The 26,417-nt window shown below is 46.6% G+C and overlaps 1 protein-coding gene across 2 annotated transcripts; it reads right to left on the minus strand.

Moving 5' to 3' along the window:
* Positions 1-898: 898 nt before the first annotated feature.
* DDO (D-aspartate oxidase) lies at positions 899-25,544 on the minus strand. Of its 2 annotated transcripts, XM_045544177.1 has the most exons (5): positions 25,436-25,544; positions 23,450-23,625; positions 19,324-19,432; positions 15,348-15,524; positions 899-2,827 (listed from the first exon to the last, which is right to left on the minus strand). In XM_045544177.1, exons 1-5 carry the CDS (start codon positions 25,513-25,515, stop codon positions 2,260-2,262), a joined length of 1,110 nt encoding a protein of 369 aa, XP_045400133.1. In that variant the 5' UTR covers positions 25,516-25,544; the 3' UTR covers positions 899-2,259. The 2 variants fall into 2 exon arrangements, with proteins under 2 accessions (XP_045400133.1, XP_045400134.1); XM_045544178.1 differs by lacking the exon at positions 23,450-23,625 and having other exon boundaries at positions 25,436-25,457.
* Positions 25,545-26,417: the final 873 nt, after the last annotated feature.

The following is a 26,417-nucleotide window of genomic DNA, read 5'->3' on the forward strand; positions in this document are numbered from 1 at the left end:
CCAGCAAGGTGATTCCCAGCTTTTCTAGGGAGCCACTTTGGGAGACAGCTAATTCCTATAGGCCACTTTGCCCAGCAGTGCCTAAGGACACACCTGCTTAAGTGAGCACATCCCTCTTAGCTCAATGCACCAAGAAGGCAGAGAAGGAGGGGAAGGACTGTAGTTATACTAGCAGGGGAGCCCTACGAGGAGAGAAGGGAAATAGTGTTCGGTGGTTCTCAGCCCTGGTTGTCAGTTAGAACCTGTGGGCAGTTTTGAGCAAATACTGATGCCATACTTGCACCCCACCCACAAAGAGTCTAATTTCAGAAAGCAGGTCTGGACATCAATATTGTTTCAGAACTTCCCAGGTGATTCTCGGGTGCACCCCAGATTGGCAGATACTGACCAAAATAAATAACCTTTGAGAAACACTGGGAGCAAATATTTAGCAATTAGAGAAAATGAAATCAGGGCATGCAGCCATGGCCACTTTTCCAAGAAGCCTCCAGTCTTGCAGTCTCGTAGTGCTGAGCTTTAGAAATGCAAAATGCAGTGTGAAGCTAAACTAGGGTAGCAAATAGGCAAAGGTCTTAGAGTGTGAGCCTCTGCACACAAAATAAAAATGTAGCAGCACACGGAACAAAGGCGTACTCTGAAAACCACTGCGAAACGACTGAAGTCCTACCTTTTCTGAGCAGTGTCCTTCCTTTTTATTTTTAACCATTAAAAATTTTGTTTCCCCCCTTTGAAATGCCATTTTATCATAACCTTATTTCTAATGGATTATGTGAGATGCATATGTGTGTTTCCAGTCTATCTAAACTTATACATTTCACAAATTCTTTAAACAGAATTCAGAATCATTGCATTTTGAGCATGTAAACTCCAAAGCCTCAAAAGAATCACACACACTCTGCACACTTGGTATCCATTTTTTATTTCTAGTCATTTCTAAATAGTCGACTGTACCAATTTATCTGAATTTGATGCAACACCACCCCCTGGTGGAAATCTGTAGAAAAGCTCTCACACTTGATTTAACTTAAGAATTTTAAGACTGCAGAAGTGGAATGATAAAGATTATCCAACACGCCAGCATGCTTCTCTCACTCTCTACCAGCAGAATGTTCTCTTTAAACAAAATCATACGCTGATGCTCAATGAAAGAGACAGTAAAGCCAGAGCTGTGCGGGGACCTTTCTCTTTCCCATTTTCATTGCCAATCCCACATCTCACCCAGGATGTCCAAAATAGAACCTGTTATCATTAAACATAGGTTGTCATCTCTTTCAAACATTAAAATTAAATCTATTTCTTTTCAAGCCTCCTTACCTCAATGAATAGCATCTGGCTTTCCATTCACCCAAGCCAAACACCCTTCTGAAGATTCACAAAACACATGAGCAGATTAAAGGCTCTGGGCATGCCTGAGGCAAAAAGCCAGGAAAAACTTATTTAACTCAGCAATCCCCAAACTCATTTTGTCATGAGACACACTCCCCTTTTCCCCAGCATGTTTTAACAACCTGCAGGATGCCTTTTGCTTAGATGTCATGCAGAATGATTGTTCCACCTTAATTAGCAAATTAGCTCTTTGGCTGCACATGATTTTCAATCTTCAAAAATGCTTAGGCAAAGTCAGCTACACAGCAAGCCAGCTCGCCGTCATTTGTGGTAACAGAATGTACAACACTTAGGTGATCGACTCCAGCTACTGAATTGATGCCAGATCCCTAAGCAACTTCATCTCTGTCTTCTACCATGATTACCAGCTGAGGGGAGGAAAAGGTTGCCACTAATGCTAGCAGTCATCATACTTTGTCTTCAATTAAATGTGGCAAGTCTGCATTTTGTGATCATCATGTATTTAGAGGGATTATAATGCTCATTATAACCTAAGAGGATCACAGGTAGCTCTGCAACTGACGGTGACTTTTCCATACATTATCTCTTTCTGTGGATTTGTGAGCCAAAAAAAATGTCAAAATCCTTATAGCTTCCAGCATTCGTATAAATTAGCATAGGTGCTTGGACATCAGATCTAAAAGAAATCTTACTCTATAACAAGTATTTTTAAGAACAAAAAAAGAGCTTTATGCCCTGTGTCATTAGTACTAGACTTCCTAAGTTTACCTGCTGCATTGTTTCTGATTTTGAAAACAAAGAAATGCCTAGTTAAACTTTCAAGCAATGAAAAAGTTATTTGAACCTGTTCTGATGTTTAAACTGTGCTTTGATCAATAGTCTCCGGAGCCATTTGCTGTCATTTCATGACATCTACAGCTTTGACTTGGGAGTGTGGGTCCTGAGGGCATGGACACACTCGCTCACCAGCCTGGCGGCCTCCAGGGCAGTGCCCCAGTGCACCGAGAAGCCCCCGGCCCCGTGGCCGTAGTGGTGGACCACAGGTAGCATCTGGCCGTCCCGGGCTAGGAGCTCTTTCTGCAGCCGCACACCTGGTCTGGAGGGTCTCAAGCCCACCTTCTCCCTTATGTCGCAGGCTCCACGGAGGGAGGGTTCCAGAGCACAACATCGGGAAAAAATATCTCTGCTAATTTCTGCATCTGGGGACAGATTCCAGTCTCCTTTTTGCCTAGTGCCACCCAGGGTTACATGGGATATACCAGGATAAATATACGTCAGCCCACTCCCATCTCGGATAAAATGCTTCACCCAGGGAGCCTGAACTTTGAGCACTTGGCCCCTTACAGGGAAAATCTTTGAGTCTCCTGCAAGTTGTCTGCTTCCAAGGCCCGTGCAGTTGACCACGATGTCGAAGGATGGATGAAGCTCCCACAGATCTTCCACTCGTCGGGTGAGTATCTGCCCTCCACTCCCTTTCACCCTGGGAAGAAAGACCATGAGGTGAGCCACAGTCGCCTTCTGCTCAGCTACCTCCAGGAAGTGAAGAACAGGAACACGGGAACAAAAATGAGGTGACGACCTGCTGAACACACCTCGAAAACTTCCAGGGCCAGACTCCAGCCATCAGCTGCCTCCTAGCCTTGGGGACTGGGGGTTCTTACAGTTGTACCGAAATGAAAACCTATTTTGAAAATTCAAAACAAAGGAAATTATACTCGTATGTCTTGCCCTTTTTATGTTTTGTAGAATTCCTATATCATTCTAGATGCTAAATAAATACCAAGTCGATCTGGTATTTTAAGCAAGCATTTCTTGTTTATTTCATTTATTTAACACCCAAATTTACTGCCTTGGACGTTTTGTCTCATATCGCTAGCTCCTCATGTTCCCTTGCATTAGTCTGGTCTCCCTGACTAAATGGTTGGTACGGGGTCACATGCCCGCCTCCCCATGTCTACGGGGATATTAGCATGAGAACACAACATATTTGCGGTCAATAGACTAAATGACAGTTGTAACTGGTAATTATTTTTTGGACCAAGTATATCGATAATGAAAAGAAATGGCTTATCCAGGCCCTATACTCTTTTTTAAAAACTGTGGTAAAATACACATAACATAAAATTTGACCGTTTTGACCATTTTGAAGTGTACAATTCAACGGCATTAAGCACATTCATACTGTTGTACAACCATCACCACTATCCATCTCCAGAACTTTTTTAATCTTACAAAATGGAAACCCTGTACCCATTAAACAATAACCCCCAGGTTGTGTATTCTTATTTATAGGTTTAATATGAATTTCATATGATTAAGTATGAGTCTAAGAAGGTTTAATGTGAGAAAGAGGCTCTCGGCAGCTGTGTTCCACAGATGTGGGTCGAGTGCGTGGCCACAAGGCGCTGCCCAGAGGGACCAAAACAGTGTCAGTCGCGGGGCCCTTCCTGAAGGGCTGACAGAGGTACTGGCAGACAGAGGTGTGAACGCCTGGCAGGGTGAAGTTCTGTTAATACACGAGAGGGGATGTAGGATCAGAAAGGTTAGGGATTAGGTCCCAGTTCTGTCTCACATTAGCTTTGAGCTCTTGGCCAACTCACCTCACTTCTCTGCTCCGCAGTTTCCTCATCTGTGTTGGGGATGACACCGCCCTGCCTGCCTCAGGGGAGGGCTGTGAGGTCCCAGTAAGATAGTAGCCACTACTCTGAAAGCTACTAAGCACAACACATTTTAGGGGACTGATATCAGTAAATCATAAATTCCTCAAGGGAAGAGACTACATGTTATGCTTCTTACGGCCCTCATGACCCAGCTCGGGGCCCCTTACCGAGTGGGCTTGAAGGAAATGTCAGCCAGTACCAAAGACAATATGAAATCTTACTTTGGGCCTGTGATGGTTAATTTTACGTGTCAATTTGACTGGGCCAACGGGTGCCCAAATATTTGGCCAAATATTGGTGTTCCTGTGAGGGTGTTTTTGAATGAGGATCAACATTTAAATCAGTAGACTGAGTAAAGCAGATTACCCTCCCTAATGTGGGTGCACCTTGTCCAATCAGTCAAAGGCCTGAATAGAACAAAAGGCTGCCCCTCCTCCAAGTGAGAGCGAATTCCTGCTGCTGGACTGCCTTCACACCGGGACATTGGCTTCTCCCTGCTTCTGGCCTGGAACTAAAGCATTGGCTCTTCCTGGGTGTCAAGCCTGCTGGCCTTTGGACTGGAGCCACACCATTGGCTCTCCTGTGTCTCCAACTTGCCTGTCAACTCATCCTGCAGAGCTTGGGTCTTGCCAGCCTCCACAGCTGTGTGAGCCAATTCCTTGTTTATATACATATATACACACACACACCCTGCTTGTTCTGTTTCTCTGGAGAACCCTGACAAATACAGGGTGACACCACATTGGCATCCTCTCTCCCTGACTGCTGCAATCCCAGCCTATTTCAGGGAGAAACTGGGAAGGGCTGACATGGGAAATGGAGGTAGAGTGCTTGTACCCTACCTGCTCCTGAGAGAGCAGAAGTGGTCATGCCAGCATTTCTGAGCACCATCTGCTTTGAAGGCCAGATAAACAAAAGTTTAATGTGAAGGAAAACATAAGAAAAGGCAGAAACTTCCAGAGCACAAATAAGAGGTGGCTGAGAAGGTGGTAAATGACGGCATGGTTTGACCACTGATTTTTTTTTTTTTTTTTTTTGAGACAGAGTCTCACTCTGTTGCCCGGGCTAGAGTGCCATGGCGTCAGCCTAGCTCACAGCAACCTCAAATTCCTGGGCTCAAGCAATCCTCCTGCCTCAGCCTCCCAAGGAGCTGGGACTACAGGAGCCACCATGCCTGGCTAATTTTTCTGTTTTTAGTAGAGATGGGATCTTACTCTTGCTCAGGCTGGTCTCAAACACCTGACCTCAAGTGATCCTCCTGCCTTGGCCTCCCAGAGTGCCAGGATTACAGGCATGAGCCACCGTGCCTGACTGACAACTGATTTTTAATGTAATAAGGAGGGATCTCACTTCCTGTTTGGAAAGTTCAATTGAAACTTGTATCAAGATCAGCAGGAAACTGGTCTTCTGACACTGGATCCCATTTTTAGAAAATACTTCAAGTTAATGAGAGTGGAACAGACCAACATTGCTGCTCCAGTGCAGAGAGCCTGACCCCAATAGCTCAGTTTCCTATTATATACAAGAACAGCCTTGAGCGATCTCCGCGCCACTTTCCAACTTCTCTGCATCTGACTGAAGGGGAAGCTGCTGCAATGGGCTCCATCTCCTCAGATTCATTTATTATTAAACAAATATTTGCTGGGGGCCTGTGCTGTGCCAAGCACTGTGCTAGGGGAGAGAGCTCAAAGGCTGCCTCTTGCTGTAAGATTACATGAGCCTGCAGTGCGCTTCCTATTAAATACAAGCTGTATGTCCAGCACCAATGCTCCAAACAACAGGGCTTAAATCCTAAGCGCTGGCATTTCTACTCTATGCATCCTTTCTTGTTATTCTGAAAATCCATGGAAGACAGTAAGTTTTTTACTTGAGAGAAGGAAACCAAAGAAAAAAATCTGGCAAACATTCATACTTTAGGGCTGCAAAAAACCAATAAAGCCAATGGATTACTTTCTGATGTAACTAAAAGTGGTTAAAAGAGGGAGAATGAGGCTGGAGCTGTTTTGTTTGTTTGTTTTCTAAGTAAAAAGCTCATAGATGAAAATATTGAATGTAACAAATTTTATGGTCACAAGTTTTCATCTCTCTCAGTAGAATAAACAATTTGGAAGCTTAAATTATCTGTTCTAAACATACAATAATAGATGAATGTTGTTAAAGGTAAAATAACTCTGTAAAGTTTTTTTCCCCCCAACACTGGCTTAGAAAGAAGAGTATGTTGGAATTCTGTGATGATACTGACCAACACTTTGCAGTGTGTTTATAATCTCTAAAACAGTGAACACAAAGAAAAGACATTTAAAAAGGGTTCAGGAGCGCTCTACCCTTTACCATTCTTATGATCCTGATCAAATTATTCAACTTCTCTAAGCTTTAATCCTTCAGTCCATAGTACAGGGATAATAATACTGATTTCATAGGCTCATTGTGAAAATGAAATAAGGCAACATCTGGAAAAAGTCTGACATAGTGCAAAGCACATTACAGTTGCTCAATAAAGATTTTTTGTAAGAAAAATTAAAAGGTTTAGGGGTTTGTTATGCTACTGTAAAATATAAGACCTTCATCTATGAGTATTCCTGCCCTCAGGAATACCCATACACCACTTACATTGAATTAAGAATGACGTTTCAATTAAAAACATTTTTTAAATTAATCATTATTTGAACATTATCTTGGTTTTGCTTTTAATAGATTGTAGATTCCATGTTAATTGTGGATTCCATGTTCTCATATTTGAATAGTAGGTTCTGTGCTCCAGCCATCCTAATTAAAAGTCAGAATTATGTTCCTAATTCAGGGAAATAAGAGAATTTACCAGCCTTGGGATTTAAGCAAATTTCTTAAACTCACTGAACTTGTTTCTTCAACTGTAAGCCAGGGATGAGAATGTCTAACTCACAGGATTGTTAGGATAATTATGCAGGCATTCAATAAATGCAAATGTATTCTTTTGCATTTCAAGGGTCCCCTGTGGTACTAGCTCCTGATGAAAGTCCAACCTGTACTTGGAGACTTCTTAAATTACCAGAGCGGCTGGGCTGTTGGAAGGCCCTGTCAGGCCTACTGTGCTGGGTCCCTCCCAGGCCTTGTTCCCCAAGAGCAAATTTACTGAATATGCCCAGAGACTGGGCAGCTTTATGCCACTGCAATGCAAATGATGATGCCCAGTCATCATTATACATCCCATGGGCAATGCATCAAGATGACATCAATGCATAGGAGGAAACTGTACCCAGAAGCTGGATGTTAAGTTAGGTGACCAGGTGCCTACAATGCTGCTTTTATGATCATATGAGATAGTTATTCTGGAAGTTTGGGGGGACATGATTGGGTATCAGAAGCTTGATGACTTTCCTTTTGGGGCTTCCTGAAACTGAGCAAGTCCTCATCCCAGAGAGAGAGAATACCATTGTCCCAATTTCCCATAAGAAAATAGGGGACAGGGGGCTCTCAAGAACCTGGGCTCACTAAATAGCCCCAGCCTAATGTCCTCTGGTCCTCACCCTAAAACATGAGTGCCTATTTTCCCTGGACTACATCAGCCTGACCATAAACATGGGGGACAGTCATCTTTGGGGCCCTTCTTTCAACTCAATGGGAATTTCAGCAAGGAGGGAAATTGAGCTGGCTGTGCCCCTGAGAAGGATGGGAGTCCACTACGCATTTCTTTACACATACGTCCCCCCTTCCCACACACACACTCCATCTCCCACAAGCAAAGAGAAGTCCCCTCATCCCTTCTCTGCTCTTGGGATTAGAGGCAATTCCCACCCTACTTCCCATCCTCTTCCTCAGCTGAAGACTTGGTGAGAGAGGAACCCTGCGTAGCACTAAACAGAGAGGTAGGGGCTCTGCTGTGGAGACCCTGTGGGCAGCAGGGTCTGGAGGGCTCCAGTGCAGTGGGATGGAGCATGGGCACCAATAGGTGTGAGCAGCTGCTTTGCCAGCAGCCCTGGGGGCAGTGGGACGAGGGAGGGAGAGGAATGAGAAGACAGGGCAGGAGGGAAGGTACAGCTCTGCAGGGACACAGTGAAGGGTGAGACAAGGCAACTAAACCAGCAGAGCCAATATATTCCCTGGAGCCCATGTGGCCCTGCAATTCACTTGCTGAAACTTAGACCCTAATAGTTTTTGAAACTTAATGAGTAGAAACTAGGGAGAAAAAATGTTTTTTTCATTTAAAATTTAAAATTTCTGATTCTTTCTTCTTGGTTCTAAGACTACTTTGGGGCGAGAAGGTAAATGACTGTGTGAAGGCCGAGTTGCTTCTCTGCAGGCCAGACTGCTTTTGGACTCTGTGCCTTGGCCCAGGATGGTGAAAGGAGGAGGGGACAGCAAGGTGTCCATTCCCCAGTGGGCTCCCCCGGCTAGAGGGTGAGGGCCCCAGGCTGGCACTGATTCCGAGCAGGGCTGCCTTGGAGGTTCAGAACTGGGAAGGGGACACTTCTCCCCACCTCTGTGTGGAGCCCGGCTCTACTGTGATCCAGGAAGGCCTGGTGGCTACCAAGGTGGCATCTGTCTTTTAAAGTTAGTTGGAAGGAGGAAAACAGCATCGAGTTTCTGAGTCACTATGTGAGGATAGCTTGGAGAGGAGAGGTGAGAACCAGGGAGGAGGCAGCTGTGGCCAAAGATACAAGCAAGGATGGCTGGGCCTGGGCTGGTGCTCAGGGACCAGGGGGCAAGGCTGTCTCTGTGAGATATTTTACATAAGGAATTTATTAGACAGAGTAGTAGGATGTATTATGCATGCATTATTAGATGTAGTCGGTTTTTGAAATTAGTCCTTGTTTCAAACCTGAAGAGCAATGCCTTATTAACAGTGATCTACTTGTCTGAAACCAAGGAAAAAAACCTAATTTAAAATCTCAATTGGCAAATAGTACTACGCATACAGATTTGCGGGGGAAAAAAATCCACTGTTTCTTCAGGGTGACACTCAATGTAGCTATACCTAAGATACCTTATAATAGTTAGAATTTTAAAATAATTTCTTAGGTTTATAAAGCAACTAAATAGATACAGTCTGATTTTGACCTGACAACATTATGTCATCTGATGACCACATTCCTCACTCATGCCCTTGCAATCGTACTCCAGTAAAATAAACTGCATTCTCTTTCACACTTCTCAGGAAGTCCCTCCCTGCCTTGTCCACTCCATGGACTCATATTACTCCGTCTAGGCCCCGTTCAGGCGTGGAGCAGCCTCTGGCCCCGTGGAGGAGGTGAGTGTAGATGAAGCTCAGGGTTTCTGCAGGCAGGGTGGGCCTGAACGGGGCAGCCGTGCACACTTAGGCCGTCTAGCTGCAGGTGGGCTTGTGAAGAGCAAGTTCCCCTCTGCAGCTGCCTTAGAGCAACCCCCAAAGCCCTAATGGAAGCCCCCAGTGCTGCTGCACCCCACACAGCCTCCACCTAGTCCCTACTACCGTTGTTGACATCATCAGAAACAACAAACACCATCATTTTTCCACCTTGCTGGCCAGTGCCCTCTCACTTCATCCTTGCCTAGCCAGGGAAAAAGCGGGGCGCTCCTAGTAGACGGCGAGTCTGTGCCTTTTGCCCACTGCTCCTCTGGTTAGGGGCTGGGGGCAGATGGTTGGAAGGGGAGGAAGGCCGTGCTCTAGCGGGTCCCGCGTGCTGGGCGCGGAGCAGGGGTCTGCTGCACAAGGGAAGGGACCTCCGCGAGTTGGACGTTTGTACGGCTGGGACGACCCGTCAGCATTGCTGATGTACAGCCCTGTCTCCGTACAGCGGGCAGGAAGTCGCAGGGGTTCCCTTCCCTGACTCCGCGAGTCAGGCCGCGCGGAGAACATAAGACCCAGGGAAGGCAAAGACGGGAGACAGAGGGCTCTGGCAGAGAAAGAAAGTAACAGAGAGGCCTTATCGGCCGCGTGGGGAGGAGAGGACGGCGGAAAGGGAAATACTGCGGTCAGCGCTGCGGTCAGCGCTGCGGTCAGCAGGGGCCGCCGCGGGACACGGTGTGGCCCCCTGGAAGCAATCGGGGCCCAGTTACAGAAACGGCCGCCCAGCTCTCCGGTGTCATCCAGGGAGGGCGGTCCTGGTCCCTCCGGGGTGATATATAGGCTGCCAGGCGGAAGATGATTCCTCTGCCTCTATGATTCCCTCCTGGAAGGGGTGAGTGAAAAAGCAGCAGAGTATGACTCCACTCGCTGAAGATATAAAATATGATCTGCTTGGTGACTGAGTCACTGGGGGTTTTTCTGGATATTGTTGGGCATTGTTATTTCTTCTTTTGAGAAGGAGATGATGATCTCTTCTTTGAAAAATACTACAGACCTAATTTGTGGTAAAAAACATTTTTTTCCCTAGAAGTTTGTATTATTTCAGAAGGATAGTTCTTAGGCCCAAGATCCTGTGTAAGTAGCTGAGCGAAGAGCTCACTTTAGAGGCAGAAGGCCGGAGGCTGAACACTTATTGCGTGGGAGGCCACAGAGTAGACCGGAGTGCGGGGGGCAGGCAGGGCTGGCGGGGCTCGCCATGGGGTCTCCCACCCGCGGCCCTGCTCACCCTGCCCCGCGAACCCCCCGCGGGGGCACAGGGGATGCCAAGCGCTGGGGCTGGGCCCCGCTAGTCCGCACAGAGAGGGGCGTCTGCGTGCTGACGGGGGAGGGGGCATTGCGGAGCAGGAGGAAGCAAGGCATCGGGGCACAGGGGGCTGCAGAGCGGCGCTGCAGATAGGGTCGGGTCTGGGGGGCCTGCTGGGACAAGGGTCTCCTCCTCCACTCTTCCCAGCCGCAGACTGCGGCTTTCTGTCTGTGCCACTCGCGTCCCAGCTGCCGCGTGCGCATCAAAGACAGCAGGGGGCCTCCCCGGGACCCTATGGGGGCCAAGAGCAGCCCCTCGGTCCTCTTGTAAGCCGGCTGCAGACGGGAAGCACGACAGCCGTCTGCCTGTCATCAGGCCGCTGCGGTCAGCAGGTGGCACCACCCTCTCTGGGCTATCTTAAGCGGGGCGCAACGCTGAGCGCAGGCCCACACCTCCTGAGGGGGCAGCAGGATTGCTCCCCGGCCTTCACCCCGCAGTCAGAGATCAGGCCTGAAAATACGGTTATTATGGAAACCTGGGCCTGCTTTCTAGAAGGTGATACTTTGGAAGCAGGAAGAAGACATTGTTCAGGTGATTTCTGTTTTGTGTAGGAATGGTTGAGGGCTGCCCCGGAGCTAAAACCTTCACTGTCAACAAGCCTGGGAGCAAGGAGGGTGGCCACGCAGGTGCAGGGCAGCGCTGGGGGCTGGTGTCACTTCCCGGCCTGACGGGGGACTCCCGGACCCCCATCGCGGAGAGATGGCTCAGAGCAGAGCCAGGCAAACTGGGAGACTTCGGAAGACTGCTCAGAGGAGGTGACCCGCAGGGGGGCGGGGGGGAGTGAAGCTGGCTTCCCTGCCTCTGTCCCTCCCACAGTGACAATCCTTCAGGTGCCCTGGGCCTTCATGCTCCCTCCCTGCCTCATCAAAACTTTCCTTGTCTCCCAAGGACCTTATCAACTATTTGTCCCCTAAAGCAAAAGGAAAGCAATGAGTCCTCTCTCCCAGGAGGAATTACCGGTTAGGTCTTATTTCTTGACTTTATACCCAATGCTTCAGCGAGAGATTGGGAGAAACTCTTCACATCCCTTAACCCTGGTAACCCATAAGCTCAAGACCATTACTAGGACTCACAGCTTACCCTGGCTGTTCTGAGCCCTTCCTTCCTTGGCTGGGCGCCTAGAAGACCGTGCCCCTGAGACAATGAGTACGTGGGGCACAGAGATGTGCTCAGCCAGTCCTTTCCCTTCACTTCTAGTTCATGTTCTGGGGACCTAGGACCCCCATATCCCCTACATTTGTTCAGGGCCTGCATTGTCTTCCTTCGAGGGGCAGACCACACCACAGTGTGCACCCCTGGTGCACCCAAATGGTGGCCAAGGGACTATTTTCAGGGGGAGGGTATGGGATGGAGTCCGCGTGCCTGGGCTGGGGTGCCCCCTGGAGTGCACTTAAGGCCCCTTGCCACCATGTTAAGATGCGACACCCCTGGGAATCCAGGAATTCTAAATGTAAACTTGGCCTTCCGGGTGCTTGTGGTAGAAGTGGGTCTGATGTTGGGTATGTTCTTTAGCTACACCCAAAATCAGGAGTCAAATCACAAGAGAGGGAAAACTTCAGGAGACAGAGAGAAAGAGAGGGAGAAAGAGTAAAGGCAATTTATTTCTGTAATGAATCCATAATATTAAATTGTGGCATTACCTCAGGTTTGCATTAAGGAAAAGATGGAGGAAAATTTTCATGAAAAGAAAAATTGTTTTCTTCTCAAAACTGGGGGTGTACAGAATCCCGTTGTGCCCAAAAGTAAGGAAGTGCTTAAAAAGTGATGTGAATGAGTCAAAAAAACACAGGAGCAGTTTAAAGGGGCTCTCACTGACTAAATCTTAGACAATTTGAACATGAAAATAAATAAGAGTATAGGTTACAATTCATTGAATAAAATAGGAATCCATGAGTTTATACTTGTATAAATAAATAATCGAATAAAAAACATAGGAAAAGGAAATACTCTTTTTTTTACAGTAGAAAGCAAACAAAATGTAGAAGGAGTTATAGAAAGATCACTTGTCAAACATCACAGTAATAATTGATTCAGGCAAGAATCATCAAAGAATGCTAAAACTAGTAGGCAAAAGTACTAGTTTCATAGGAACTAGTTTCTACAGGAACAGAATATTTTCATAGTCACAGGTATATCATAACAAAATATTTAGTAATTACAAAGGGAAAAAGTAGTGACTCACAGTGGAGACACCTGGCAGGCCAGGTGATAAAAGTTCACATCCCCAGCAAAGGAACAAACTGACATCACGTGCCTGCTAATATGAAGCAATCAGGATTCAACGTTACTTCTGTGGCATTCCCACCCAAACGCAAAACCTCAATCCAATCCTGTGGAAACCTCAGACAAACTCCCATTGAGGGCCACTGTACAAAACTGTTTATACTATTCAAAGTTGTAAAGGTAATAAAAGATAAAGACAGACAACAGACTAAAGAGACACGACAACTGAAGGCAATGTGTGATCATGTGATCATGGATTGGATCATGGACCAGAAAAAAATGTGTAAATGCAGTTACAAAGGACATCATTGGGACAATTGGCAGAACATGAATAAGGTCCATAGATTATAGTGTTGTATCAATATAAAGATCTTGATTTTTGTCGTAGTACTGTGCTTACATAAAAGAATATCCTTGTTCTTAGAACAAGTGTTTAAAAACTTACTGAGTCATCATGTCTGCGACTTACTTTCAATGGTTCTGAAAAAATATGTATAAAGAGGAAAGATAAAGTGATAATCAAAGTGTTAGGACTTTGGATAAAGGGTTTACTGGATCTCCTCACTTCCCTTATCTCTGCATCCTTCACTGTCCCTCTGGCACCGTCCCAGGCATCCCCACACAGAAAAGCCCTTGACCAGCCCTTCACAGTCTCTCTGAGTGAGAGCAACACTCTCAGGTTCTCTCTCACCCACCTCTTCCTGGTCTGCCAGAGACCACAAGGCTCCAGCCAGGTTCCCTATAGACCTTCCTGATCCCTGAAACAAAAGTCCAAGATGAGAAGCCAAACATGATAGACTTTGGGGTAATAACGAAACTTCAGTCCAAGACAATTAAAAATATCAAAAATTTTAAAACTTTCTAATGACACCTCACCTTTTTTACACAATATTTTGCACATTTCTTCCATTTTGGGTTTTTTCAGAGGAAGGGCTCATAATAAAAAAAAATATGCATCATATTGAAAGTAAAGCTCTGTCACTATTTGGCCTGCCTAATAATTTCCACTTCTCTGAATTTTATAAACATAAGATATATGACACCTCAATTTCTTATCACTGGCATCAACACTTCTAGTTTTCTACTTCCAGTCATTTGTTTAATATTAGGGAAAAAGTGTAACGCTACACAACATTGCCACTCGGAAAAGATGGTGATGCTGCTGGCTGACACTTGCGTGCTGGCTGGTGGACAACTCCATCGAGTGATGGCTCAGAATGTACATTTATCAGCTTAGGATACAAGTCCAAATTTAGCACACAGTGATTTATGGGCCAGGAAAAAAGGGACAAAAGTACAGGTTTTATGAAACTGGAACTTAAAAAGCAGAATGTCCTATATAAATTGCTAAGAGGTAACAGTGAGACAAGTGCTTAAAAAGCTACAAAGATACATCATGATGTCACTGATGTGCCCAGCAGAGTTAGGCTCCTTCCTCTGTGCTCCCAGTCCAACCTGAATGAATCTGGACTTAACCTTCACCATGTGTATCACTGTAATTGTTAATTCACATACATAAACATGCACACACACACAATCACTCCCAATAGGCCAGGAATTTCTTTTTAAAAAGTAACCATATTTTATCCTTCTTTTTTGACCAGCTTCTAGCACAGTGCCAGGCGTATACAGGTGTTCAACAAAGAATTGTGTAATCAATGAGTTGTATGAAACAGTTATCCCATAACCTACATCTGGGACCAGATTATTGCCCCTGCTGCTTGCTTCAAGTCACTTTTCCAACATTTATGCAATAATTCACATGGTTTCTATTCATCTATCAAATATACAGATTCAAGAATTGAAAGGGTGAATGTTTCACGACACTCCACATGCCTGCAGTGTCCAGACTAAACTAAAGGCAGATTTATTGATGTATCTCAGATAAGTATACTCTCAATGTGTTTCCTAACTACCTGGAAACAATTCTGAAAATCAAGCCAAAATGCAAGTTCAAGATATTATGGGCTGAACTTAGTGAGGAAGAAATTACATAATTTGGATAGGCCCTCAGTTTTAGCATTCTTATTTATGACAAAAGAGAATAACAAAGCTATTTTCTTTACCACAAATGAGAAAAAAATTCAAAAATAGTTTATAATAAGCATAGGATTCTCTCATCCAAAGAAGTAGAGTAAATTACATCACTGTCTAGCTGGAAGCCTATTCTCCAAACTTCTCCATTTTACAGATGAAGAAAACTAAGATACTGTTTCAGTAAGTGGGTTTCCCCTGGGGCTGGGGAGGGTGGGGAACAAATTGGGCATCAAGGTGCACACTGAAACTAGAAGACAGACGTGTCCATGAGCATGGTGTGACTTAGACCACGTGACACAGACAGTGTCTTCAGGCTGTTTTACAAAGCCTGAGCCTTTCGTGAGCAACAAAACACCATGCAAAAGAGCTCTGAGGGAGGACAGAGTTTTCAGTACAAAATTTTATGAATAGCTATGAAATTATTTGCTGCTATGACAGATAAAGGGAACAGGGAACAGCCATTTCAACTCACCTTTTCTCCAACCACGGGAGGTAGGCAGGGCCTTCGCATTTCAGGGTGGTGAAAGCCTGACCAAACACATGTTGAGGGAATTTCTTCAGCTCCTCCTCGGTCATCTTTCGAAATCCCAGAACCACATCAGCCCAGAATGGCACTTCTTCAGTAGGAAGGCTCTGAAATATCTGCCAACTCAAAAATAGTAAGTGGAAAATTTCCCTGAAATTTTGTGAAATAACATATTTCTAGTAAACTCCATGTGACATATTCTCTAAAGCATTCTATTAATAAAAATTCACTTCCTATAAATGTAAAGAGAAAAAGATCTATTCTTCCATTCTCTTGGGTTTAGATAACTCAGTAGCTAAATTTCAAATGTTCATGTTTAGGGCAATAAGACATTTTTAAAATAACATACCTTTTTGGGTTTTGAGATGGGGGTCTCTGTCTGTCATCCAGGCTGGGGTGCAGTGTGCAATCATAGCTCACTGCAGCCTCGAACTCCTGGGCTCAAGCAATCTGGCCTTCCTGCCTCAGCCTCCCAAATAGCTGGGACTACAGGCGCCCACCACCATGCCCGGCTAATTTTTCTTATTTTTTGTGGAGACAGGGTCTCACTATATTTTCAGGCTGGTCTTGAACTCCTGGCCTCAAGCAATTCTCCCGTCTCATCCTCCCAAAGTGCTAGGATTATAGGTGTGAGCTACTACACCTGGCCAAAATAACATACCTTTTAAAGATTGAATTTAATACTCCTTTTCTAAAAAACTCTTGCCCAATTTTTCTTTATTTTCTTATGACGATGCATTTTTGAGGAAAGTCTTTTCTGCTTTGCACAATGGTTTACATAAATTGTAAGCAAAACGTTAAAAGTTTAAAGGTTAGCCTCAATTCTAAATGAGATACCTAAATTGGAACGAGCAATAGCAGGTGTGAAGGAAGCAGAGGTGCAAATTATGAGTTAAGTTTTAAGTCATCAAGTTTAGTTGTAGGACGAGAGAGAAGCCAGGGTTGCCAAGAGGAGCCCTGTTATCATTAAGTCACTGGCATCACTGGGGTAGATGAGCCTGGAACAATATTGATTGTTAACAAGAAGCCTGTAGTAATACTGCTACTTATAGCTGCTATGTATATATTTGGATTTATAAATATTGCGTTATCTTCATCAGTAAATGAATAAATGTTGTAAATCATTGCTCTAAAATAGCATTAAAAATAGTTGCTAATGATTAACATACCAGAATTTATACTTCTAAGTAATTCATTCAGAGCAGTCCCCAGGAAGGTATTAATACAAATGTTGCTTGCTGCAGGGCTGTATGCTGGCCCACTTCCTGTCGCGTTCTGCACACTCACCCTGGGCTGGATTGCCCTCTTTTGTAAATTCACCACCATCTACAGGCCAAACACTCAGAAGGTTTCATATCTAGCCCTGTTCTCTCCCTTGAGCTCCAAAAACAGATCCAGACCATGCTGCCTACTCCCCACTGGATAAGTCTACTTAGACGTCTCATGCATTTACACACACACATACACACACACACACACACACACACACACACTTGCTCTTTCTCCAGCCTTACCCAACTCAGAAAGTGGTACCCATCTACCCAGGTGCTAACACAGAAACCCAAGAGTCATCCTTGATTCTCCCCCCTTCCCCCCCAAATGCCATCAACTATCAAGTCCCATCCAATCGCCTCTTAGGCATTTCTCAACTCCATCTACTCTCTATCCCAACTATCAACACCCAATTTATCCCACCATCTCTCTTCCCACAAAGCCATCCTCCACACTACAGGCAAAATATTTTTGAAATGCAAAAATGATCCGTTGCTTCACTGTGAAAACCCCCTCAGTGGCTCCCTGTTACCCTGGACTTTCTTCAGTCTCTCCAACACACCAGTCCCCTAGACTCAGGTCTACGTGTGTGCTGTTCTGTTCCCTCTACTGGAATGCTGTCTCTTCTGTCTCCCACCTGTCTCCATCCCCTTTCACCTCCACAACATCGCCAGACTAGCTCACACTCTTCCCGATGGTCTCAGATGAAACTCTGTGTTCTGGGTAGCTTCTCGTAACTTCCCAGAGCAAGTTTGTTCTCCAGACATCTGCTTCCATGGCACCCTGTCCTCTTTCCCTTTGGTAACTCACGCCACAATGAGTTTGGTAACTCACTAGATTTAGTGCATTCCCTACAGATTATAAACTACATGAGGGCAGGACTGTGTCTATTTTCCTTAAAAATTCACTCAACACATATTTATTAAGCAAGCATCTGCCATGAGCCAGGCAGCGTTACTAACTTGCTCATTGCTGTATCCCTGATACCTAAGAGAGTACCTGGCACTGGGGAGTGCTGAATAAATCATTTTGAATGAATGAATAAGGCTATCCACGTATGCCAAAAAGGCACAGGACACTTGTAAAGTCTTATTCTTGAAAGACCTTTGAATTTTGGACATGGCTGTTTCCAAAAATTACTTAGAGCCAAAGTTTGTGAATTAGACTGGATTGTGTTGGTTTTGGACAAAAACAAAGAGTGACCATAAATCAATGCAAACAGTTATTCTCTGTGGTTCATCAGCTAGCTCTGGAGATAGTTACAGAGAAGAATCAATCCATAGGTTGATAGAGGAGCAAAAGCTGCTACTTTGCGGAGGGGCTTTTGGGAAATTATTGACGTCAACATCATCTTGGTGTTTGTGATAGTGAGGAAAGACAAAAAGAGAAAAAAAGGGTTGAAATCTGCCTGAGGGAGGTGTGTACACCCACTGAAAATGCCAGTGGGCAGCCTGACATCAAAAGAGGAGATGGGGCAAAATGTTTAAAGCAGGCACAATGGTACAAAAGATGTACTGGCTTGGGGGCCTAGTAAAAGGCAAACACCCCTCTGCTCTTCAGAAGGGAGACTGTTATCACACACGATAACACAGATGGCATGTGTTATGGCAGATGATGACACTGAGATATAAAAGTGATAGAATATTTAATGATCTCTTTAAGAAGATATTAAAAGATATTGTCATGTTTTAAGTCCTAGTCTGTTTTAGGAATGTTAAATAGAATTTATTCTCAAATTTTCATTTAATTATGCATGTCTCCTGAAGTCAGATATTAAAAATCAAATAGAAGCGTGTTACCCATTTCAGAAATCTTTTTTTTTCAAATGGCACTTCAAAGGCAACTTTAGTGACTGCAAAATTTACTTCTTTAGATTATCTCATTCTCCAAGGACACCAAATAAATAAGACGTCCCTGTACCTTTAGGTCTCTGCACTCATTCCAATGTCACACCTGTTTGCTTTCCATTCACCACAACGTCCCCATGTAACCCAAGCTCAATGTTTACCTCCTATGTGGTTTTTTAGCCAAATTTGCAAATCACTGCATAGTTCCTGAGGAAACTCAAAATAATATTTGTGATGGGAAACTGTGGCAGTTGTTTATTGTTTAAAAAGTCTAATACTGGCCGGGTGCGGTGGCTCACGCCTGTAATCCTAGCACTCTGGGAGGCCGAGGTGGGTGGATCGCTCGAGGTCAGGAGTTCGAGACCAGCCTGAGCAAGAGCGAGACCCCGTCTCTACTAAAAATAGAAAGAAATTATCTGGCCAACTAAAATATATATAGAAAAAAATTAGCCGGGCATGGTGGCGCATGCCTGTAGTCCCAGCTACCCAGGAGGCTGAGGCAGTAGGATCACTTAAGCCCAGGAGTTTGAGGTTGCTGTGAGCTAGGCTGACGCCACGGCACTCACTCTAGCCCGGGCAACACAGCAAGACTCTGTCTCAAAAAAAAAAAAAAAAAAAGTCTAATACTGTAACTTGTCCTTCTTGAATTCTTTGGAGAAAGCCTATAATGTTCTTTCTAAATCCTCCCGCATCTAATTCAGCACTCTGCTCACTGCAGATACTCAATAAAGAGTGTATGTTGAACTCCAATGTCTGTTAAGGTCCTCCTCAATTCTAAGGTGACTTGAGATTTCCTCACTTACCCGGACACCAGATGGACACCGGCGTCCCCAGCTTCTGCAGAACTGGCGACTGAGAGCAGGTGATCGAAAGTCTCTCTGAACCACTGCTTCTGCTTGTGAATGGGTGTGTCTGCAATCACGGAGCAAAGCAAAGTGGAACAGAAAGGAAAGGGATGAGAATGACAGTGCTTCAGATAAGCTCCTTCCTAGAAACGGGAAAAACAAGGAGGCCGGGAGGAACATTTGTGTAAAGTACCACAGTGGAGGGTCCGTCAGCAGCCAGAGTGCTGCATGTTGACACACGCCATCCGTGTCTGCTCATATAATGATTAATCAGTGGGCGGGAAACAGGCCAGTCACAGAAAAACCTAATGTGTGAGCCAGCTGGAAGGCAGACCTTGGCACTAGGTATATTTATTCCAGAGGTCATCGGAGGGTCTGTCACCAAGCTGAGCAGAGGTTAGTTTACAGCTGAGAGATCCGGCTGGCCGCACAGCTGAGGTGATAGGACAAAGGACAAAGGACAAAGGGCCTCCTTCCTGGGGGCTGAAACGCAGTGGATGACAAGGGCAGGTCTGTGGGGCCCAGGTCAGCCAGGGCAGGGAACACATTGCATGTGGATAAGAAGCCCAGGAAGCTCGCCCTACAAGAAAAAAGCCCTGCATTTGGGGGACAGGCCCCTGGGGAAGAGCCCCCTGCAGGCCGGATTTCCCTGCCAGGGGCACCATTACCCTCCACACCATGGACTCAGGGACCAGCTCAGAGCAGCATTCCTGAGGCCAGCAGGGGCGTGTGGGGGCCACCCATCCCCCAGGCATCCCTGCCAGAGCCCAGGGGGTTAGACACGGACACAGCTTCTGGAAGGGTGCCGGGCCTGTCAGGGAGGAAACAAGAGGCAGGGTTTAAGCCCTCAAATAATAGTGTCCATTGTAGGCACAGGGAGTAGGCATAACCCAAAGTCACAGACAAATCCAGCTGGGGGTGAAGTATGTGGCCATCTGATTCCCATGGAAGGATCATGAGCGAGACCCTTGGAAACATCCTGCTCCCCACACAGAGCCCCCAGGTCAGTGAGGGCACTTTAGTAGTAGAGTTTTAAAACAATTCACTTGTTATAGAGCTAATAAATATTTCTTAGCATTGGATCTGTACTGTTGTCTTTAAACATGTGCCCATGTGAACTCAATGCTATAGTCCAAAACTGCAGACCAGGGCTGCTGGTTTAGAAATAAGAAATAAATAATAAGCTACAGAGAAAACTAAATTAGACTGCATATGGATCATACCCCAACGATCTGTGCCAGCGTGTGGGGCTGTATTGAAACGCAGCCCTCTGTTCCCACCCCAAGCCTTAGAGACAAAACAGTGGCTGGGACTCACATGCTGCAGAAGTCATCCCCAAAGAACAGACAATTCCCGTTCAACCGTGGGTGAAGCAAGCCTGGTGACATAATTCACGTTCAAGTGCTGGTAAAACAAAACTGTAGCCAGAGTGGTAGAAAGAATAGCAAATGCTGATATAGCACTTACCATGTGCCAGGCACTGTTCTAAATGCTTCACATATATTCACTCATTTAATTCTCACAGCAACCCTGTGGGACAGGCATGGTCCCCATATGGTATTGACATTTATGAGTACAAGAGATATTTACTAGTGGGTTTGGTCTGAATAGGGTCTCTGAAAGAGAAGACCAAAGTCTTTATCCAGCAGCACCAGGGAGAGCAAGACCCTGGGCCAGGAGACCCAGCCACCTGGCCAAAGAGAGCTCGGGCCTCAGTGGACTGGATGAACTCTCAGATGAGCCTCCCTCTTTGAAGATGATTCCATGACTGCCAGGCAGCCTTCTGACCACTCAGGCCTGGTACAAGCAAGGGAGACCCTGGAAAATAGACACAGGAACTCTTGTCCCAAGAAAGGCACCTAATGTGAGCTGGCATCTAGCAAATACACCAGGCTCCTGTGTTTGTTTCCTGGGAGGCAGCTCCCAGGAGCTGACCTAGCCAAGTTCCTGAGCCTGCAATGCCAAGCCTACTGCCCTCACCACCCTGGCAAAAGATGGGTTTATTCATTATTGGGTGAAACAAGGTCTCTGGACTGTGAAACGCCAAATACAGGCAAGGGCAGGGATGCCATACTGAAAATAAGAGGTTAAGGAAACACAGGCAGACTAGATGCTAGGATCCCAGACCCTTCTCCCCTCCCCTTCTAGAATGCTGGCAGGCCTTCACCCTCCCCAGCCAGGAGACGGAAGCTTCTTCTCTGGGGAACGTGACCTTCCCAAGAAGAAAGACTTAAACGTAATGATGTCAGAGGTTGCCCAGTTAAACAGCCCTGCCATCCCACTCCGGGGAGCTCACAGGTAACAAGTCCTGTGCAAGCACCCAGAAATTCCCATCTGTTCAGGGTCCTACTCATAAACATCAGCAGGCACGTAAAGATTCCCGCACAGCCAAGGAAAATCTTTATCATGAAAAATAAGGAACACCACACAAAAAACACAACTTGGAGATGACAGAAACTATGTGGGGAGAAAAACTTTTACTAGTATCCTCAGAAAGATAAAAAAGGACATTGTAACCATATGACACAAATAGGATGTTAAAGGAACATTCAGAGAGCAAAATAAAAGCTGTGGAATATTAAAAATATTATAGTAGAAATAAAAAAAATTCAACAGCAAGGAGAAAGATAAAATTGGGAAAATCTCAAGAAAGCAAAATAAAGAGAGAGATAGAAATAGGAGAGGGGAAAAGCTAAAAGAATTGGAGGATCAGGCTGGGCGCGGTGGCTCACACCTGTAATCCCAGCACTCTGGGAGGCTGAGGCAGGTGGATCGCTCGAGGTCAGGAGTTCAAGACCAGCCTGAGCAAGAGCGAGACCCCGTCTCTACTAAAAATAGAAAGAAATGATATGGACAACTAAAACTACATATATAGAAAAAAAGTTAGCCGGGCATGGTGGTGCATGCCTGTAGTCCCAGCTACTTGGGAGGCTGAGGCAGTAGGATCGCTTAAGCCCGGGAGTTTGAGGTTGCTGTGAGCTAGGCTGACGCCACAGCACTCACTCTAGCCTGGGCAACAAAGTGAGACTCTGTCTCACAAAAAAAAAAAAGAATTGGAGGATCAGTCCAGGAGGCTCCATATGACAGCAATTCCAAAAAAAGAGTCAGAGACATCAGAAGGAGGAAATGAACAATTGAGTAACTCAAAGGCTGCTTCCTGGACTACAGAGCAGTGTTTCCAGATTGAAAGGGCAAGGCAATTCTCATATTCCAGATTGTTGTTTTTTGCAATCAATGTTGTAAATTACCTGACTGTTTAAATTATGTGCACATATAACTTTGATAAAGAATAAAAACTAAAATTAAAGGAGAAAAAGAGAGTGGAAACGAGGAAGTGGGGACAGTGTGTATAAACCTTGTTAGCTGCAATGTGATCTTGGTTGATGCTGTTTCCCACCACTCACTGAACACGTAAGAAGGCAGAATGCAAAGGATACATGGCCAGGTTCAAAGATCAATACATCTTCAGGCCTAAATGCATATTGACTAATTGTTTTTATACTGGCTTAGAAGTTAGGATGATTTTAGTCCCATAACAAGTAATTTCTGAAAGGCTTAGAGTCACCGATTGTTTAGTCCTCAATGCTGTTCATCAAATGCTTCTGCTGTGCATCTGGGGACCTCACAGAATTGCACCTGCTGCCTCCTCCTGAGAGGTGGGGGGACGTGACTAGCTCTGACAATGAGCTGTCATCAGATGTGTTGAAAGCCACTTCCTGACCAGAGCATTTAACCGTGAGGCGAGACCCTCAGAGCTCCCTTGCCCCCTGGCACGGGTGCTGCAATAAATCTGGATGACAGCTGCTCCGCGGCTTGGGTGCCTGGGTGACAAGCCGCACCCTTGCTGATGCTCAGCCCACATACAGCATGAGCAAGAGCAAACCTTTGCTTTTTCAGCTGCTAAGATTTGGTCGTTGATTTTGTCCCGCAGCATAACTGAACCTTTCCTAGGAGATGACCCAACAGGATGTTAAAACTGCACGTTGCACTTACGCACACAGCCAGCCGTCTCTGCTGGCAGAACTCCACCGTCATTCCGTCCCACATCCATCACCTCTGACAGAGGAGCTGGAATCTCTCTCACCTGGATAAGCGTGAGGAATAAGCATCCCGGCTGCCACATCGCTGGTGGTGTCAGGAGTAAACTTGTCTGAGATGACAGTCACGGAGCATGGGGGGGCCAGTCTGGACACGCACACCGCGGTGGAGAGCCCCATCAGGCCTGCCCCCACCACCGCCACCCGGGCCGCGTCCATGGGCCTGTGAGGAGGGACATGTGGGCTGCACGCCTTGTCTCAAGGATTATTCCTTCCAGACAAAGTTTGGCCCTGACAGTTCCTTCCTTAGGTCTTCAGCCTCTCAGAAAAAGACCTCTCCTGCTGGCGTTTCTTTTAACCTGCCCCACCACCCCCAGGCCTGTTGATGTTTCTTGTGGGAGGAAGAAAACATCCCTCTAAGCTCTCTTTCCATTAAATACTGGGGTACGGGCAGCAAGGTCTCTATGGGCTTTTAGATGTTAGCCCCAAACTGGACTGGATCTGCCTTTAGAACACACAGTTGGTTAGTAGGTCTGCATTTGGGGGCAGATTTCTACTCATTCTGCCCCCTTTCCTAACCTATTTTCCCTGTGGGCACAACCCAGCAAAGGCTGATGAGGTGAGCCGGGTAGTCTCTGCTCCCAGAAACCACCTGAGCGGCAGTCAGGAGTAGGCATGACCCACGAGCAGTTTAGAACTCAACTCTCACTGTTCACAAATGTGCTTTTAATGATAAGGACGTTACAGAAAGTTTGAGTGACTGAACTCATCGTCTCCTCCGCTATCTGCCCCAGTCACTGTCCGCACCCTGCACCCCCTGCCCCTGAACTGCCCCCAGCCCTTGGAGAGCACGCTTGCAGCTAGGGAAACCTGGACTCCTGCCTGGACTCGGTCCTGGACTGGTTCTGTAACCTGGGGAGTGGCCCGCGGTCTCCAAGCCTCCCTCATTGTAAAACAGACCCACGGATTCTTGATTAGCTCCTTTAGGTGGTAACTAAGACAGACCCACTGGAGCTTGTCCCATACAGTGGACTCCTGGGAGAGTCTGAGTGAACGCGCAGGGGCCCGGGCTGGGCGTCCTGAGACCGGCGCCCCGTGTGGGGACGAGGGCTGCCGAGGGCTGGACACCCGCCCACACCCTCCCACTGGGCCCCGCTCCACTGTCAGCTTCCCTGCCTGCCTTGGCTCCCCTGTCTGTCTGTCCACGTCTGTTCACGCTCTCTGACTCTCTCTGCGGGGCTCAGGTTTAAACTCTGGAGAGAGAAAATGCAATTGTCCCGGGTGGTCATTGCCACCCCTGTTGGACAGAGCTCCAGCCCCAGACAGCCTACTGGGCTAAGCCAGCCCATAAATCTGCCCTGGGCACAGTTGCCCTCCCCTGTCCAAAGAACAGCGGCCAGGGCATCGGGTCACGCGGTGTGAACCGTGGTCTCCCTCACGCAGAGATGCGCCTTCCTCTGCAGGGGGTGAGCAGTCCCTCTGCGGGGGCTGTGGGCAAAGGTGGGCTTGGCTGTCGGTGGTCTCTGCTTTCTCTTCTAGTTCTGAAGGTCTCTTGCACTGAGCGACTTTAAAGCCCTCCAATGGGGTGTAATGTTATTTCTGCCCCTCAAGCAGTCCGTGCGTTTCCACAGCCATTTGTTAATCTGATTGCTGTCCCATGGGCTGCCCAGCTGAGGGAGCAGACCTGCCAGGGCCGGGACAGGCCGCAGGGGCGGGACAGGCCGCAGGGGCGCAGCCCCTCGTGTTCCCTGGAGGCAGGAGGCAGCCACCCGTGCCCTTACTGGCTTCGCTATTTCACATCGGCCTCCTCTTACAGCAGCTCTCTCAAAATAGCTGTAACGAATTGAGAGGGAAGGCAGTCTGGGCTTAGAATGACCAGCTGCCACGGAGGAGAGGAGTGAGCTGCCAAGGTGGGTGCTTCCTGGCACAGTGACCTGCCAGTCACTGTCCCCCGACCCTATTAAGACATAGCCCCAAACTCCCAGGGTGTGGACAGAAAGACCCCTGAGCCAAAAGCAAGAGGATTCAAGTACCTGTCTCTGAAAAAGCAGTCTTGGAACCCACGGAAGGCTCTGGCACCAAAACTTGTTTTCCAGTGACTGGTTGGTCTCATGCCCTGAGAGACGGAAGGAAAGCAAAACTGCTTCCCATTGGGGAGTTCACTAAGGACATTCCCTCTAATCTTACTCTCCATTGGCCCATGCGGCTGTGTCTCTGTCACTCATTGCCCTGGAGAAAGGAGCGAGTGACCTCATCTCATGAGCTCTGGGAGGCTGTCTCTGCCCAGCCCCAGGGAGCGGGTTCCCTGTCTGCTCCACACGCTCCACCTCGCCGCCGGCCTGGGATTTCTCCAGCTGATATGGAGGTGTGGTAAACAAAGGGTGAGCCTGCCCAACTTCCAGCAAGTTCCAGCCAGAAGCAAACACTGGTTACCTCATGTGGCTGCCCAGAGTGAGCCACAGTCTCCCGTTGGGTCAGCGGGGGGCGGGGCAAGGGGTGGGCAAGGGCAGAGCAATGTTGTTGTCACTAAGATGATGACCCGATTGGAGCTGAAAAAACTATTCAGGAGATAATCCAGGATAGGACCCAATTGATTCTTTAGCCCACATATTCAAACAAGGGAACCAATATTTGCCAAGTGTCTACCGAGCACTAGGCACTACACACTTCACAGTCAATGGGTTTATTTCCAGGCAGGTGGTTTGATGTACCAATATAGAGATAATAGTATTTTAACTAATATGTATTTAGCATCAACCATGCGCTAGACCTATGGATGACACCATATCATATAACCACCCTATGAAGTAGGCACTATTAATATTATCCCCATTCTATGGAGGAACAAACTGAGGCTCCAAAACAAGGAAGAGCCCAGGGTCTCTTAAGTGATCAAGCCCAGTCTAAGGATCAGACTCCAAGGCTCAAACTCTTAACCAAAGCATGCACTTTGGTGCCAGGCGAACTGTCTGTTTTACCTTGAGCAAGTCACCTAACTTCTGAGTTTGCTTCCCC

This window comes from Lemur catta, chromosome 2 (genome assembly GCF_020740605.2).
Source record: "Lemur catta isolate mLemCat1 chromosome 2, mLemCat1.pri, whole genome shotgun sequence".
In the NCBI taxonomy this organism is placed as follows: domain Eukaryota; kingdom Metazoa; phylum Chordata; class Mammalia; order Primates; family Lemuridae; genus Lemur; species Lemur catta.